Below are 18,356 nucleotides of genomic sequence, written 5' to 3'. Positions count from 1 at the left end.
TAGTCTGCGCTGGCCTGGCGCTCAAGCTGGGCGTGCGGGATGGTGGCTTGAGCTGCGGGCGCTGATTTCAGCCCCAGTGGGGCCCGCAGACACACAAGAAATGCCCCCATTGATAGTTAAAGGACGGTGGGTTTCAGCCAAACCAAAAAGGAGTCCAGTGGCACCAAGAGTAACAATAGGCCATAAACTTTCCTGGGTTGCAACTCACTCCCTCCAGCAGGGGGGCAACTCTCCCTCCAGAAGTGAGGGGGCCCTGGCACAGCAGAGTCACAAGCAGCCGCCACTATCTTAAAATATTAATGTGATCTCATTTATGCTTTAAAATCTATTAATGCTTATTATGACTCAAGCTGCATAACAAATTGACACTTGAATTAACTTTAAAATATAAGAATGACATGGCACATTTCTTTGGTTCCATTCAAGTGGATTGTTTACACAAATAGCGTTATGGAGCCATGGGGCCCCTGACACCTGGGGACTCCGGGACAACTGCTCCTTTTGCCCTTATGTTAATCTGCTACTTCCCTCAGATGCTTGAAGGGAAAGAAAAAGAAACAGCTAGTAGGGTACACAGATGAGAGCTTCTTCAATTGGTGGGTGTGGATAAGCAGCAAAAAGACCTAAAGTGGAAAAATTACACGTAATGAGAGAGCCATTCCCAGTCCCTATTCAGGTCCTTTCTGATGTTGTCGAATATGCATATGAATTCCAGCTCAGCAGTTGCACATTCTAGTCTTGTTTTTGACGAATGTTTGCTTGAGAATGGCAACTTCCAAGTCTCCATGCAGCTGACAAAGTGGTGTTTACCCACGAAAACTTATGCCCAAATAAGTCTGTCTGTTTGTCTTTAAGGTGCCACAAGGACTCCTCATTGTTTTTGCAGATACAGACTTATGTGGCTATTCCTCTGGAACTTTTGAATCTGTAACTGTGTCCAATGAGGTTAAAATGTTTACCCAGTGGGCTTTGTATGCTACCTTTCTTGGTGTCTGATTTGTGTTCTTGTATTCTGTTGTATGGAGACAGTCTAGTTTGTACACTGTACATAGAAGAGGTGTATCGCTGTCACATGCTAGCTAGTCAGGAGGGATAGCTTGGCAGTTTGTGCATTGGCCTTCTAAACTCCCAGTTATGAGCTCAATCCTTGAGGGGCTCATTTAAGGATCTGGGGCAAATAAATTAAAAAAAACAAGATGGTGATAGGCCCTTCTCTGAGTGCAAGGGACTGGACTCAATGACCGCTCAAGGTCCCTTCCAGTTCTATGAGACAGGCATATATCTCATGAGTAGATGTGTGGGTGAGTGAGAATTTTATAGTCACCTGATGTGATTAGAAAACAAAAAAGCAGTCCAGTAGCACTTTGAAGACTAACAAAATAATTTATGAGGTGAGGAGATTTCGTGGGACAGACCCACTTCTTCAGATCATAGCCATACCAGAACACATTTGATATTTAAGGCACAGAGAAGCAAAAATAGTAATCAAAGTTGACAAATCAGAAAAATTATCAGAGAGCAGAGGGGCAGAAGGAGGGGAGGGGGAAGTCAAGAATTAGATAAAGCAAAGTATGTAAAAGAGCTCTTTTATATTCAAATTTGACACATTAACACATGGTTTGAACAGGGATGACAATTTTCTAGCTCATTATAGGGGCTCTTCTACATACTTTGCTTTATCTAATTCATGAGTTCCCCCTCCCCTCCTTCTGCCCCTCTGCTCTCTGATTTGTTTACCTTGATCATAATTTTTCTGATTTATCAACCTTGATTTCTATTTTTGGTTCTCTGTGGCCATGTCTACACTAGCCCCAAACTTCGAAATGGCCACCTAAATGGCCATCTGCACACAGGAATAAGGGTACTTCGAAGTAGGCGGGGTCCTTTCGAAAAGGAGCCCCGGTGGGACAAGCCGCGTGCCGCGTCAATTTCGAAGCACCAAATATTGAATCTGTTCTGGTATGGCTATGGCCTGAAGAAGTGGGTCTGTCTCACAAAAGCTCCTCACCTCATTAATTATTTTGTTAGTCTTTAAAGTGCTACTGGACTGCTTTTTTGTTTTCATAGTATATAGACTAGCATGGCTGTCTCTGTTACTGATGTGGTTACGTCCTACAACAGTGTTGCTAGGATAGATGGTGTGTACAGTTAGCAATAAAGGTTTGTTGCAAGCGTATGTTTCTGTTGTGGGGCTCATGGTTAGTGGTATGTTTATTTCCGTTTGGGGGGCTGTCTGTAAGCAAGGACTGGCCTGCCTCCCAAAGTCTAGGAGAGTGACCTGTGAAGGGTAGTGGTGATTGTCTGACCTCACCTTTATTTCCCACAACTATGCCAATTTAAATAGCTACAAACTAGGGAAGTATGGGCAGAAATAAACATCTACAATTCATTATCCATCAAAATGATACAAACTGAAAATGAATGCTGCCAAACTATTTTTTTTGATTGCTACAGCAATATTAGGTTGCAGACCCACTTAGGTTAGGCTGGCCACTTGCCAAACCTCATTGGTGCTGGGACACCATGCAACAGGTCATAACACTTGGGCCGTATCTACACTAGCCAAAAGCTTCGAAATGGCCATGCAAATGGCCATTTTGAAGTTTACTAATGAAGCGCTGAAATACATATTCAGTGCCTCATTAGCATGTGGGCAGCCGTGGCACTTCGAAATTGATGCAGCTTGCTGCCGCGCGGCTCGTCCCAACCGGGCTCCTTTTCGAAAGGACCCCACCTACTTCGAAGTCCCCTTATTCCATCTGCTCGTAGGAATAAGGGGACTTCGAAGTTGCCGGGGTCCTTTTGAAAAGGAGCCCTGTCTGGACGAGCCACGTCAATTTCGAAGTGCCGCAGCCGCCTGCATGCTAATGAGGTGCTGAATATGTATTTCAGCGCTTCATTAGTAAACTTCGAAATGGCCATTTGCATGGCCATTTCGAAGTTTTTGGCTAGTGTAGACATAGCCTTGGAGGAGAGAGGTAAGCAAAGTGCTGCAGAACAGGAACCATCTCGGGGGGTGAGTGCAGGGTAGGCTTGCTCTTCAGCCTCTCTTGCCCCCAGCTTCCACTCTGCACTGGAGCAGGATTCAGATTGCAACCCATGGGCAGAGGGTGCATAGATACCAGAGTGGCTTGCAAAAATAAAGACAAAATGCAGTTGGCAGGTGACCTCAGGAAACCGTTTGGGAATCACAGCCTTAGCCTCAGCAGTGCTAAGAGAAAAATTCCAACAGAAAAGCTGGGGGGAAAAGGCAGGGGCAGGAGACTCTCTAGCTTTTTTGTTATCCTTTAGGATTAGCTTTCTAATAAAGGCAAGCTAAGGGCAGGAGGTAAATTCTGTACCTACACAGCACCTTTAACTATTTTGGCACAATATGAGGCTGGCACCTGCTTACCAATATAAAAGGAAAAAAAAATAGAATCACTCCACAAATGCACTGATTAGGATTTTTTTGGAGAAAGCTGTTCACGTATGCATGGAAGTAACAAACACAGAGATGACTGAAATATGTAGCATGGGGCCCAACCAAAATCAATCAAAAAGAAACCCAGAGGATGTTAACTCATGACGTTCAGCATCTCTGTTGGAAGTGATTACATAGAGGAGTAAGTATAAGGGCTGACGTATTCTTAATTATGAAGTTGCTAAAAGATCTCTAGACAGAAGTATTTGAATATTTTTGCTGAATTTCAGACAAAAAGCCCAGCATTACTGATTTAATACGTGAAGTTATCTTATCAGTGTACGCCAGTATGCTTTTGCCATAATCTTTTTGACTAACCCTTTTGGTTCGTATACTTTCAAATATCTAAAATGTTTAATGTCCGAACCTATACATGGACTATAACAGAGTTTGCAAAAGAGCTCGATAAATATTTGGAGGTTAGGTCCATAGATGGCTATTAGCAAGGGGTAAGGTATGGTGCCTAGCCTTTTGTCGAAGGCAGGAGATGGATGGCAGGAGACAAATTGCTTAATCATTGTCTTCGGTTCACCTCCTCTGGGGCACCTGGCATTGGCTACTGTCAGCAGACAGGATACTGGGCCAGGTGGACCTTTGGTCTGACCCAGTATGGCCATTCTTATGTTCATGTTTTCACTCTTCACTTAACGGATATTTTATTACAAATGACAAGTAAATTAAATCATGTTTTTAATTTATTAAAATAAGAGTCAAACAGAGCTCAGGATGAGCCTTAAAAGTCACAAAGCAAAACATACAATCCTTAAAAACATAATGGGACTGGTTTGTATAGTCATAATACAGATGAATTAATTAAGCTCACCACATAATTTTGTAGGTAGGTTATTCTAACACATATAACGATGATCTTTGTTGATGTCAGTTTCAGCAAATGAGATGCCTTCTTTCTAGAATACATTTGTTTATCAAAATATTTAGTTTTCAGAGTCCACCTTTTAAACTGTGTTTCCATACGAATGCAGCATGGGTCCAATTATTTTCATTCTGTTGTCAACTTTCATCTGAATAAGTCTGTTAAAAGAGAGTGAAATAAATTAAAAATTGCATAGTTTGTTTGTTTGTAAAATTTAAATTGCGAAGGTGGTCAAAACAATATTCAGGCAGATTGTAATGTATCAAAGATTAAGGCAGAAAATCAGAAGTAAGAGATACTAACAATGGAGCAGGCAGAACACTGACCAATCAAAGTTATTCAAATTTATGGACTACAATACAGCAAGCTGACTGCCTGCAATTTGGAGCGCGCTGTAAAACTATGTTGTAATAGTCTAAAATATACAATCTATTTGAATTTAATATCTGACAGATAATTTCACTACATTTGAAGTACAGTCAAATACAGTCAAGGATGGGATATACAGGAGTGTCAGCAGTGCATTCCCACATTAGGTCACATGGAATCTTGAAAATGAGAGCTCTCTTGTACTTCATACCCTTGCTAAGAGAAACAGTTCAGATTTTTTAAAGGGTCCCAGCTCAGGAACTTCTGTTTCCAACAATCAACTCTCCTCTTCTCCCCCTAGCTGCCCCGCATCCCCAAGTGTAGCCTCTATCTAAGGTCCACACATGTAGAAGTTTTAAATATACATTTTTGGGGAGGGAAAGAGGTAGATTTGTTTAAAAAAGAAAAAAAAAATCAGGTTCCCAATAGAAAACTAGCCTGAACTAGACAGTAACTGTCTATTTATGCTGCGTTTGTCAAAATTAGTCTCAAGTCATCCAAGTGACTCATCCCTGCTGCCATTAGACCATTTTGAAGTAGTTGGAATGTGCCACTCACCAACCTGAAGCTTAGTTCCTGTGCAGCATGCTCTGGAACTTTATGCCGTTACTCCACTTTTGTAATGTACTTATGGCTTAAATAAGGAACTAGATATTAACTAACTGTACATGACAAAGGGTGTCTCTGGTCATATCAAGAGTTACATCCCTGGGATGGTTAGACTGTTGTGAAGGAACAGAAATATGCCACTCCCAGCTCAAAATGTAATTCTTCCGCATTATGCTTCCTCAAAGTATTTCCCGCTTCCCCTTTGAAATTGTAAATAGGGTTTGAATAAGAAACTGCGTATGCCAGAAAATCCCAGGGAATAATTGAACCTGCACCTTTTCCTTTATTGTTAGCTCAAGTGTGGGAGGTTAGTGAAAGTTCTTAAGATGCCATAATAACCTATAACAATAGATATTGATGGAAAAGATGCAAAAAGGAGTCAAAGGATGAAGTACTCTAAACAAAGCCTACAGATTTAATTCAAGGAAAGTATTAAGGTCATTTCTGGTAAACAAAACAGAAACTGGGAATGTGTGACACGATAGATCACTTGATGATTACACCTGTTCTGTCATTCTCTCTGCAGCACCTGTCATTTGTCACTTGCAGAAGACGGATACTGGGCTAGATGGCCATTCTGTCTGACCTAGTATGGCCATTCTTAGTCCGGAACTGGAAATCAATAGACCAAAATTCATGTATGAGCAATTAGACTTAACTGGATAAAATACTAAAACAATAAGGGGATGGCCACAGAAAAAGCTTCTTGATTTCCCCACCAAAGCAGTAGCTGTCTGCCAACAAATCACTGCAAAAGCTGGCTTCCCCTCCCACTATATTCTGAGATCCTGTAACACAGTTGGGACCTTCATCGTCCTAATCAAGAGTCCTAACCAGACTGGCACAGAAAGTAGGACTGAGGTGACACTGGCTCTGGCTAAATCCCAAAATATCACCTGGGAAATAAGACCATCTCTCCTCCCATGTCCTGTTTCTTACCTATCTTATTTCTTCTCTTTCCTCTCCTTCTATCTAATAGGAGTCTGGTTTATCAACTTAAAGCTATGTCTACACAGCACATTTGTGCCACTAAAAGCCTTGCTTTGCTACTGTTGACATGTAGTATAGCTTCTCTTTGTTAGTCTCCCACCAACAAAACACTCTCCACAATGGTGCTTTTGTCATGACAACTTTTGCGGGTCAGGGGTGTTCCCCCCCTCCACTCCCACTGAGTAGCAAATGTTTTTAACAACCAAAGTGCAGTTTGGACTTAGTCTAAGGCAGTGTACGGTAGAACCTCAGAGTCGTGAATGGCAGAGTATTTAATTGTGAGTATTTGTAGACAGTAAATTATTCCTTCGTATTAGGCACCAGGACAAGATGAATATTTGAAAGAAACTGGGTTTTGAAGAAGGGGTCTTTGACACTGAGGGATCAACTGATACTCAGAATACACCCATACTGCAAAGAAAATCATGCAGTGACTTGTGGTCATGCTCTGTTTTCCCTGTAAGCTGAGTGCTTGGGCAGCCAACCAGGCAAGATTTGGGTGCCACACCGATGATCAGCAGAGTGCCGACAGCCAGCAGCATGCGTTTCTAGTGGTGGTGCACATTAAAAATTATTCCACACAGGGATGGGAGAATTCGAGCGAACACTGGTTGTGCTAGAGGGCTAAAACAGCAAGGCCAGCACTCAGCTCCGGCTGGAGCCTGTGCTCTGAAACCCAGCGAGGGGCACAGGCAGATCTGAGCTGCAGCAGGCAGGTCTACGGGGGGTCTTGTTATCCCGACGCCAGCCCTAGTCAGTTGCTCCAGCTGGCTGCTGCAGGTCCTGTTCGGCCATGCAGCCCCCGCTCCCCACTTGCACAAGCGCTTCGCTTCCCTGCGCACACCGCGCTCAAGGGGCTGGCCGGGGCTGCCCTAGCACGAGCTGTACCCGGGCCCGGCCCCACGCAGCACCTGACAGCGGGGCCCAGTCGGTGGGGGGCCGGGACATCCACCTTGCTCGCCTTGCCCTGAGGCCGGGCTGCGTTCCTGCCCACGTCCCTCCGCGGGGAGGAGTAAAGCCGAGCCCAGCCCCGGTCTGGGCCCCGCGGGAGGCCGAGGCCCCTGGGGGCCGCTCACACCCCAAGCACGGGACGGGACGGGACGGGACGGCCCGCCCCCCCCAGCCCCAGCCCCAGCCCCAGTCGCACCCCGCTCAGGCCAGGTCCAGCTTCTTCTCCGTGGCCGCCAGCAGGTCCTGCAGCCGCCGCTTGCGCCAGGCCAGGAAGCGCCTGCGCACACGGTGGGCCTGCCAGCCCAGCAGCGCACCCGAGGCGAAGGCCAGCACCAGCGCCAGCTGCACCGGCCGCTCCCACAGCGCCTCCGAGCCCAGCGCCATGGCGGCCCCTACGGCGGCCCCGCGCGCCCAAGCTACCCTCCGCCCCGCTCTGGGCCGCGCCAGGGCGCTCGCGCCGCCACGTGGCAGGCGTGGCTCGTGCACACAGCCCGTCTCGCCTGCCGTGGCCGAGGTGTCTCCGATGCAGTGGGGGGGGCACACCAGGAAAGCGCTGCGGGCAGGCTGGGGCGTGGCCGCTGGTGCCCTTTGGCATGGGGTGGGGGACTTTAAAATCGAGGGGGGGCGGGGTATCTTTAATACCCTGCTCCCCATGGCCCCCTTCCTTAGGAGCAACTGCGTTGGCAAGGGCACCCTGCAGCTGTGCCCTTGCAGAGCAGTGGAGCAAGGTACAGCTCCTAGTGCCATTGTATCAGGCGCTCTACAAATCCGGGCAGGTGCCGCTGGATCAGGTACACCGGAGTTATCTTTCCAGAGAGGGGAGCTACAAAGGTAGTTTTTAAAATCAAAAATGTTCATTTCATCCCTGTTTTCAAACGTGCAATGCAGACCAAGGTCTGTTAACACTTGGTATTTAACAAATAAATAAATCCACGCTACATTTCTTCATTGGGTCAGACATCCTTCTTCCTTTCAATAGCACATGCAAGGTGAAAGCAATTGTTTTCTTGTTGTGTGCAAAAGATTATATAGAATCATAGGGCTGGAAAGGACCTCAGGAGGTCATCTAGTCCTGTCCCCTGCTTCAACATCTATCATTGATGGGATGCAGTTGTCATTTTTTTTTACATGATAGCTTCACAATGTAAGGTTCTTGTTCGAGTCAAGGCTGCTGTTGGATGCAAGGATGTTCAGACAAGCTGGGACATGGCCAAAACTGTATTTTCTTATCGATACCTGATTAAATGGTTGTGACCTTCCTTTCAGACATGGCCGTATACTGTTACTCACACTTTTCATCAACTTAAACCCAGACTACGAGCTTCCAGAGCCTGTTGGGGACAAGTGAAGTTATGTAGGGTTCTGTCTGCATTTCCAGAAAGCCCCTCCCTCACCCCACATCAGTTACTTTTGTCATTCTCAAGTATCAGACAGGTAGCCGTGTCAGTGTGTATCTTCGAGAACAACAAGAAGTACTGTGGAATCTTATAGACTAACATATTTTAGAGCATAAACTTTTGTGGGCAAAGACCTGCTTCATCAGATGCATTGTCATTCTCAGGCATTTTCCATACTGTTTGAATACTTGGGCTGTTAGAATTTTTTGTCTCCATCTTCCAAGCTTTTAGATTGTGCCTGAATCTATGCCATGGAGAGAGTCAACAAAAGGAGAGCACATGGGATTAGCAAGGGCAGAACACGTTAGTTGGCACATCTGGGCAGAGGTGGTGTTGATGGGGGGTTTAGGCACTAGTTTTTAAAAGAATGTATTCTCAACATTTTCTTATAGGCTGTGCACCTGCTTGTCATTTTACAATTTAAACCTTTGTGGCAGGGACTTTGTATAGCATGTAGACATTTTGGTGCTGCAATAATATATTAAAAGGGGTACACTGTACCGATACCAACTTTCACATGTCATCAGTTTCAGCACCCTAATTCTGTAATATCTGAGCACATTGAACACATTAATGAACTTACTGTTGTCAAGGCAGCACAGAAATATTAACCCCCTTTTACAGATGGTGAAACACAGACAGAAAGAGGGTAGAGTGTCTTGCCCAAGGTTACACAGGGAGTCTGTGGCAGAGACAGGAATAAAGTTCTGCTTTCCTGAGACCCAGTTTAGTATCTTCACCACAAGGCTTTGAGCCACTCTCTGACTATGGCCAAGAGACAAGTTCACATCACCCCAAAAATATAAATTAAAGTCAGTTCCTGTCATGTGGAGCAGCGGTTGTACACTCAGGAAGTGGGTGGTCATCCAGAAAGAGATTGCACACGAATAACATTAAGGATAATTGTCCACTGGAACAATTTACCTAGGAATATGGTGATTTCTCCATCCCTGGTAATTTTTAAATCAAAGCTGGATGTTTCTCTGAAAGATATGGTGTAGTTCAAAAGGGATTATTCTGTGACCAGATTTACACAGGGGGTCAGATTAGATGTTCACATAGGTCTCTTCTGGCCTTGAAATCTATTAAAGAAGTCAACTCTAAAAGGAGCAGAGAATTGCAAGCTGGTCAATGAGGACAAAATGAGGAAATTATAGAGAAAGTGCAAGAGGGGTATAGTAAGAAAGCCATTACCACTTTTAAAAAAGCAAACCACAACAAATAGCCGCACATCACTTTTCGCAACAGTAAGAATTTTAATATGGATGTGGCCAAATTCCAGCTCATATAATTACACTTTGCTCAGTTTAAGGGTTTGATCTTCTAGCTATTTGAAACTTGGAATCTGTGCTGTGGTGAAAAGGAGTTAGCCAATAGCTATAGAAACACCCTTCTGTTCCTTCTGAGCTGCAACTGGGCAACACACTCTTACACATCTATACAGAATAGTAACAGAGAGATAGTCATGTTAGTCTATATTCTATCAAAACAAAAAGGCAGTCCAGTAGTACTTTAAAGACTAACAAAACAATTTATTAGGTGGTGAGCTTTCGTGGGACAGACCCACTATGGTCTGAAGAAGTGGGTCTGTCCCACAAAAGCTCACCACCTAATAAATTATTTTGTTAGTCTTTAAAGTGCTACCAGACTGCCTTTTTGTTTTTACATGTATACAGAGTCATAGAAACTCACACTGACTTCTGTGTTAGCCAGATTGATCCTAAAAGTAGACAACAAACATGATTCATACTGTTGCTTCATTTTCTTCAAGGATAACCCATGCATGAGTTATCAAGGAGATTTAACTGTAAGGAGAGATGGAAGAGATAGTGGTAGGGATAGTAACAAGATGCTTTTGAGCTTGAGGGACCAAAAACAAGCCAGAATTTCAAATTAAGACAATCTTGTGATCTGTAACTGAAACTGGTAACATTTCTTCTAACTTTATGAAATCGTCCTTTATGCACTTTCAGAGTAAATGTGACAATTTTGAGGCCAACTCTTCTGAACCAAAGGTTCAAAAATGGGTTTAATAATGTAAACTGGCTACATATTTAAATGTAGAGAGTCTGCCACCTTTCCACTACACCAAATCTCCCCAGACTGCTGAATCCAGGACACTCCCAACATCTGGGGAAGTTCGGATTTGTTTTCATATTTTGTGGCTTGGACACATCTCTCAGATAAATATTGTTGAAAGGGGGGAAGGGAATCAGAAGCCTGTTGAAGCATAATAAGCGACTCCTTCAATTCACTTATCTAAGAAGGGTTTCATTTAATTTTGCATTTACTTTATACCAAGCCCTGTATTATCTCAGTCCCTGCACAGAGAAATGCTTTCTCAGCAGACCAAAGGCAAAGACTGCTTATGGAAATACCAAACAAGCACACAGAAATGGGGGTTAGGGGTGGGAAACTTCAGGCTACAAGCTGAGCTTCCTTTTCCCTTCTGCTGACGCCACACTGGCAGAGGGGCCTTCTGAAGAGGAAGGGAGAGCTGAAAGCAGGAACTGATTAAGCCTGAATTTGGTCCAGATTTACCATAAACTTAAAGCAGGAAGTCCACATATGCATTGGCTCTGGATTTGGTGGAGACAATATAAATAATAACAATTTAAGGGACACAAAGTTGCATCAGAAGGCCACATCCCATTGACCCAAAGCTTCCAATTTCTGTGCTTTTAAAGTCTGTCATGGACTCAGAAGGACCACAGATCATCTTTACTGACCTCCTGCATATTGGAGGTCTCTAAACCTCACCTGCTTCCCCGAATAGTCAGCCCAATATAACCTGGATTAGAGAAAGGTGTTAAAGCCCTCTGGAGACTAAACTACTGTGTCCCACAGGCAGAGAGTTGGCAGGATGGAGGTGTGTCAGTGCCCAAGCTACTGCAATGCCAGGGATTTGATTTTGTGAGCTGTACGTAGGAGAAAGTGATCTGCTTTCCATGCCACCATCATGTGGCTTGTAATGCTGTTGATACCACACTCCACTACCAGGCTGTCACTTTCATCTCCAACAGACACTGAAAGCAATGCATACTCAAACTTCATCCAGCTTTCAGTCTGAAAGCAAAACCTTCAGGGTGACCTGATGGACTGTCTCGTATCAACAGATCAGTACATCTAACCATCAAATAGTCCATGCATGTAGGACGTTTTATAGATTTATAGGTTAAAGCCAGAAGGTGCATGTATGATAATTCAGTGTATTTGCATAACACAAGCTACAGAGTTTCAGTCATTAGTCTTGCATGAAATTCATAATTTCTGTTTGAGCTATAGCCTTTTAGAAAGTACCTGTTATTAATTTGAGAACTCCAAGGGACTGAGAACCTAGAACCTCCCTTGGGGAGTTGTTCTAATTGTTTAGTTAATCTCATAGTTAGACCTGTGTACAGGTTGAACCTCTCTAGTCCAGCACCCTCACGACCTGACCAATGCCGGATGAGAGAATTTGCCAAACCACAGGAAGTCAATAATGTCCAGCAGCACTACCAACACTTCCAATGCTTCCTGGGCTCTTGGAAGACATTTAGGGGTACATTACAGCTAGATTAACAGCACAGAACACTGAAAGCCAGGACTGGTGGCTGTAAACAAACTTCATGGGACCACAGGACACTCGGCCAGATCCATGAGAAGTGGACATCTGGCTAAGTAAAATCATGCCAGGCCACAGATGTTGCCAGACCAGAGAGTGCTGGACTAGAGAAGTTCAACCTCTACCATATTTCTACTCTGAATTTGTCTGCCTTCAGCTTCCACCCACAGGATTTCGTTATACCTTTCCATAGATTCAAGTGTATTCTGATACAGTATATAAAAATTTAATTCCTAAGCAATGTGATCTAGTGCACAAAGCACTGACCTGGGACCAAGAGACCTGAACCCATCTCTGCCACTTATCTTGAGCAAGTCACTTCATCTCCCTGTGCATCAACTTCCCCATCTGTAAAATGTACAGTGCTTTGAAATACACTGATGAAAAGCACTAGGTAGGAGATAGGGATTATTATTATTATTATTTACATTTCTGCCTTAGCATTGCTGGTGCTGCCTTTTAAGTTTTGTATATGAGTTTGACTGGGTTTTGTGAAACTGAGTATAGGCCTCCTTTGTCCTGCCTGTTCGCTTCTCCTCCAGCCATCCCCTCTCTCTCTGGCTTGTGTTCCCGAGGCCATCTGTCTGCTGATGCCTCTTCCTCCCCGGCTCACCTTTTTGCCTCAGTCCTGAGCCTGGCTGGGATCTCCTGTCTGACCATGGCTGGCAGTGCCCCCCATATCCACCTGTCCATCTGGCCCTGGTAGACCCCAGGCTCCACTCTTGTCCCTGGTTCCCCCCGTTTAACTGCCTGGCTCTGGCTGAGCTCTTCCCTGGCCCTCCCCATCTATCCCTTGTGTACCTGTCTGAACTTCCCTTTCCCAATTGGTTCTCAGTCTGTCTGTGCCTGGCCATAATCCCCTGGCAGTTCAGTCAGCCAGTCTGTCCATCCCTCGCTCCCTGACTGGGTCACCTTCTGTCCCTGACCGCAGTCCTCTTCCCCCAGTCCGTCTGTCCCTGGCTACAGCCCCCACCGTCCCCCGTCCCTCTTCGTGGCTCTGGCTGCTGCCCCCACCCTCCCTGTCCATCTGTCTGTCCCTAGTTGCAGCCCTTGCCCTCCCCCGTCTGTCTGTCCGTCCCTGGCTGCAGCGTCTGCCCTCCCCCATCCGTCTGTCCCTGACTGCAGCCCCCGCCCTCCTCCGTCTGTCTGTCTGTCTGTCCCTGACTGCAGCCCCCGCCCTCCTCCGCTGTCTGTCTGTCCGTCCCTGGCTGCAGCCCCCGCCCTCCTCCGCTGTCTGTCCGTCCGTCCGTCCGTGGCTGCAGCCCCCGCCCTCCCCCGTCCGTCTGTCCCGGCCGGGCTGCACGCGGGGCTGTTTCCGCTGCCCGGAGTCACGTGCGGACGAGGTTAAAGCTCGCGGCGGGGCTCGCCCGGGATGGAGCTCGCGGAGTGCGGGATCCGGTCCTGAGCGCTGCGCAGCTCGGCCCGGTCCGGTTCGACCCGGCCATGTCCGCGGCAGCCACCGCCCGCGACCCGCCGCTGGGGCAGGAGGTAACGGGGCGCTGCGGGCGGGGTCCCCGCCGAGCCTTCGGTGCGGGGCCGGGCGGCTCCCGGGTGTCCCCCGCGCCCCCTCCGCGGGACCCAGCGGGCGGCGCCTCTGCTCGCCGGGCCCCCTGCGCTTCCGTCTACCCCGCGGACGAGCAGCAGCCGCCGGCCCTCTGGGGGGCGAGCCATGGCGTGTGCGACCTGCGCGGGAGCGAGGCCTCAGCAGCCCGCTCCGGCCGCCTGGAGGCGTTGTTGCTTGGGGCTAAACTGAGCGGAGACCTCGCGTGTAAGGCGGCAGTGTGACCTAGTGGAGAGAGCCGGGGAGCCAGTCGGAAGACACAGCTGGATTTGTTCCCTGGCTCGGCCACTGGTCCCCAAAAGAGAGGCGGGAGTGACTTGGTCGGTGGGTAGGGCTGACGTGGGGTAATTTAAAGAAAAATCAGTGGCTGAATCTCAGGAAGGGGGTGAGGGAAGCAAAGGTGCTTCCTGCAATGCTCACAAAACGTTTGGTTGTCAGCAACGCCGGGTTACAGCCTTGTCCCCTGAGCTGAGTGGCAGATAGACGCTGAGGGGAGCCATGTGAGTCCGTAGCATGACAACCAAGCCGTCCTGTAGCACCTCAAAGGCTAACAAGTCCATGTGTTGGGTAATGAGCTTTGGTGGGTAAGACCTACTTCCTCAGATAATTGAAGAAGTGGGTGTTAACCACAAAAGGTCATTACCCAATAAATTGTTAGTTTTTGAGATGCGACGGGACTGCTTCTTGTATGAGTACCGCAGAGTTCCATTTCATAGGCAATATTGACACATGCAGCCATGGGATGTGATAGCAGCTTGTGTAGCAGACAGCTTTCATCTCCTTATTTTGGGTACGTGTAACAGTGAAAACACAGGAGCGTGATGCTCACCAGGCACTGACAAACCTGGGGGTCCTGGTAATTATGCAGGTGGCTAGGTTGTGCTAAAGCCTCTGATGTTGTGACTTTGCTGCTCCAGAACCCAAGCTAGCTCATATTGACTGGGGTCTGTCTCCATGGGCATACCTGTGGTGTATAGATGGTGTCTTAACCATGTTCTGTTTCTGCAGCTTTATCTGTTGTTTAGGCAGGTTGTTTGGTGTGTTCATAGTCAACACAACTCAGCACATCCACACAACAGTTCTTTTCCTGACACTGCTGTATTAGCCTGCCCATTTCTTTCCCCCTGTGCGGTGGTGTTAGTATCAAGGCACACTGGGAAATTCTGCATCACTACTGCATATTGCCTCCCTTGCTGCATATGAAGCAGTGGATGCGTGGGTGTTCTCCACACAGCACATGCATTTTGGAACGACTTCCTCTGTAGGGATGACCTGAGAGTTGATTTGTGGTCCTGTCTAATCAGTGGAACTGGCTGAGATCCCATTCGTGGCCTGAGAGTTAGGTTACCACCCTGTCCACAAACGGGGCTGAAACGCAGTCCAGAGAAACTGTTAGAAACTATGTGTTTACCCTATACCTGTGGTCATGGGCTGCATGTTGTCAGCTGTGTTACAAACTCATTCTGAGCTGCATCAGAGAGGTAGCTGTGTTTGTCTGTATCAATGAGAACAACGAGAAGTCCTGTGGCACCTTATAGACTAACAGATATTTGAAGCATAAGCTTTCGTGGGCAAAGATGATCCGGAGGACGTCCACAGGACTTCTTGTTCTCATTCTGAGCTGGTGAGTTTAAAGAATATAGAAACAAAGAGCAAGTGTCCAGGAGCAAAGAGGCTTCCTTTCACATTGCTGCAGGTCCTTGTGAGATCCAGTAGATGTCACTAACAAAACAAAAAAGCTGTCAAGTAGCACTTTAAAGACTAAACTGTTGTTAGTCTTTAAAGTGCTACTTGATGGCTTTTTTGTTTTGATAGTATATAGACTAGCACAGCTTTCTCTCTGTTACTAGATGTCACTAAGTTCCTTTGAGCAGTTTTCTTAGAACAAAAGACCCTCAATAACTGCATTTTAATAGTTAAACCATTAAACTAATGATAGCAAACACTGTGGGTAGAGTACAGACTTGTAGGCATAATGAAAATTTCTCCTCTTGCCCTCTGAGCTAGAGAACCTGTGATTCTCCATGCTGCATTAACAAGGTAGATGATTAAATACGAGGCTCAGCTGCCAAAGTGCGAGCTGCTTATTTGACTCTCCCTTCTTTAAAGATGAACCAAAACACTGTTGAGCATGAGCTAAACAAATTCATCATGGAGGTATTCCATTTGTGTGTTACTTATTTACAATACAGTATCCCCTTAAGTTTCTGTCCATTATGTCATTCCATGAATGACTCAGACCATGGGGGCTGATACACTGACATCTTTCTTTTGAGAAGTGCATAAGTGAATCTGGTACAAACTCAGTGAGATGACAGGGTGATAACTTCCTTGTTACCAGGGAAACAGAATACAGGTGTCTGAAATACATACTAGGAATTCAGAACTCCTCGTAGCTCTTCCCCGTGAGAACTCCATATCCTCCCTGCATCATGGGTACTGCTCTGAGTACCTGGCAGTTAGGTACACGAGGAAGAAAACCAAACAACATTGCTCTTCTCTCTGAAGTGAGATGAGCAAAAGCATAGTCTGCACACAGCATTTCCCCAGTGAAGAAGTCCTGAAGACATTGGGCAGTTAGTAACCGTCAGGTGACGACGCCTAAACCTCTCCTTGCATTGTTGTATTTCTAGCTCTTTTAAATTTATAGGAAGCAATCAGGCAATTTTTGCTCTTTTTCTTTTGGAAGGTCTATAATGAATTTGGGATTTTTTTTTTTCTTCCAGTCTGACTAGGAGGAAGGGAAGATAGTAGTTTGCGCTTTTTATAAATTGGAATATCTTCTATAATCTGCATGTCATGAAGTGCCTTTTGTAGCACTGTTTTCAGAGCAACATTTATATTAGTTATTCTATTTAGGGAATGACTTATGGTAAAAAGATGCTCCCCTGGCAGCAGTCTTGGGAACTACCTTCTTAAAGGTCAGAAGTTTTTAATTCTGACTGAATTAAACCGTGTCACTCTTCTTCCCTCTCCTCCCCGCCATCATCAACAGGACCTTCTACTGGCAGCAGCTTATGTTTATGATGCTCAGTACAACCGAAACATTCCATTTGAAACCTCACCTCAAGCCGTCAGGTAAGAAAACAAGCAACCATCCAGTGTAACGATATTCTGTGTTAAGAATTAAAATAGTTAACTAGGAAATATTTTCAGGTAAGTGGAGTGGTTGGGGGATACTTGATGCAAATAAAATTCGGTTTAAATCAACGTACTCGCTAAAGCTTGGAGCCTATAAAAGTCTATGTACAGTCTTAATTTAGTAACAAAGACCATAGGCAGCCCTTATGTGAAGTGGGACTATCTCCAAGATTTTTGAGAACTAAATTACTCAAAGGACATGAAAGAAGAAAGTCTTGAATTGCCTGGACACTGGTGCTAGCAGTCTGGGAATAAACATGAAGAACTGGCATTCCTCATTTATGCACATAATAAATTCCATCTAGTCTGAAATATAAAATTGATGTTCCTAAGCTCTTGAGGAAGAATCAATTGGGCAAAAGGATGGGGAAAATACGAAGGCGTTACCTGTTTGAGTCACCAATGACTATGAAGAAAATGATCCCTGTTCCATAGGCATTAAACGTCTGAGCAATAAAGCACATAGAGGAGTACTAGTTTGTCTGCTATAGACCACCAAATTAAACTAGGGTATAGGGTGACCATGTCTTTACACACCCATCTATAATGTGCAAGGGAGGGGGAAAACCCCACGTAATCATGGGGTACTTCAGTTTGTGTGACATGCTGGAGATCCACACTACCTGCACTGAATCACCTTTGGAATGTCTAAACATAATGGATGCCAATTTCCTACCTTAAAGTATTGCAGCTGATGGAGGATGAGGCCTACTATAGGATTCCTCCAGAGAATAAAGCACAGTTGATCATTGAACTAAAGATTAATGGCATCTTGGGTACAAGCAGTCTTGACTGATCACATCTGTGGAGCACAAGCAGAAGAAACACAGATAAACCTGTGTTTGTGGAAAATAAATTCTGCCCAACTTTGTATCTTATTATATTGGTAGATAACGGTAATGGTGTTTGATGTGATACCATATGGTGCTTTTTGAGACTAGTTTTTTCTCTGTTTTAAATGTGATTGGGGAATCCTAATCAAGTGACAGTGCTTTCACGGGGGGCCTGGCAGGAACCTGTTCTTGGCCTTATCGTAATTAATATTTTCTTAATAACCTGGAAGGAAAAAAATTAATTGCTGATAAGTGACACATGACCCTGAAATTGGGAGAGTCAGAAATAATGAAGACAACGGGTCATGGATTCAGAATGAGCAGGATGCCTTGGAAACTGGGTGTAAGCAAGCACTGTGTATTTTAATACAACTAAATATAGTCACTGCTTCCCAGAGTGAAAGATTTTTAGCGCCATGGTGGATAATCACCAGTATATGAGCTCTATATGATGCTGTGGCAAAAAGGACTAACAGGATCCTTAGTGCCCCCTGTCTGTGTATCCCAAGTTAGAATAAAGAGGTTGTTTCACCTGCTAGCAAAACATGGATTGGTAATTGTTGA

The 18,356-nt window shown here is 45.5% G+C and overlaps 1 protein-coding gene across 2 annotated transcripts in view; it reads left to right on the top strand.

The window, feature by feature from the left end:
- The first annotated feature begins 13,620 nt into the window (after window positions 1–13,620).
- The window catches only part of LOC142010815 (uncharacterized), a 30,489-nt gene continuing 25,753 nt past the window's right edge, over window positions 13,621–18,356 (top strand). For both annotated transcript variants that reach the window (XR_012644892.1, XM_074989292.1), the window contains exons 1-2: window positions 13,621–13,745; window positions 16,814–16,896. Coding sequence is in view for 1 of the 2 variants with exons in the window: in XM_074989292.1 (XP_074845393.1) it covers window positions 13,701–13,745; window positions 16,814–16,896 (128 nt within the window). In the remaining variant the exon portion in view is untranslated. The remainder of the gene's footprint in view (window positions 13,746–16,813; window positions 16,897–18,356) is intronic.

The sequence above is a fragment of the Carettochelys insculpta genome, chromosome 3 (assembly GCF_033958435.1).
Source record: "Carettochelys insculpta isolate YL-2023 chromosome 3, ASM3395843v1, whole genome shotgun sequence".
Classification (NCBI taxonomy): domain Eukaryota; kingdom Metazoa; phylum Chordata; order Testudines; family Carettochelyidae; genus Carettochelys; species Carettochelys insculpta.
This window is presented reverse-complemented; position numbering and strand designations above follow the sequence as displayed.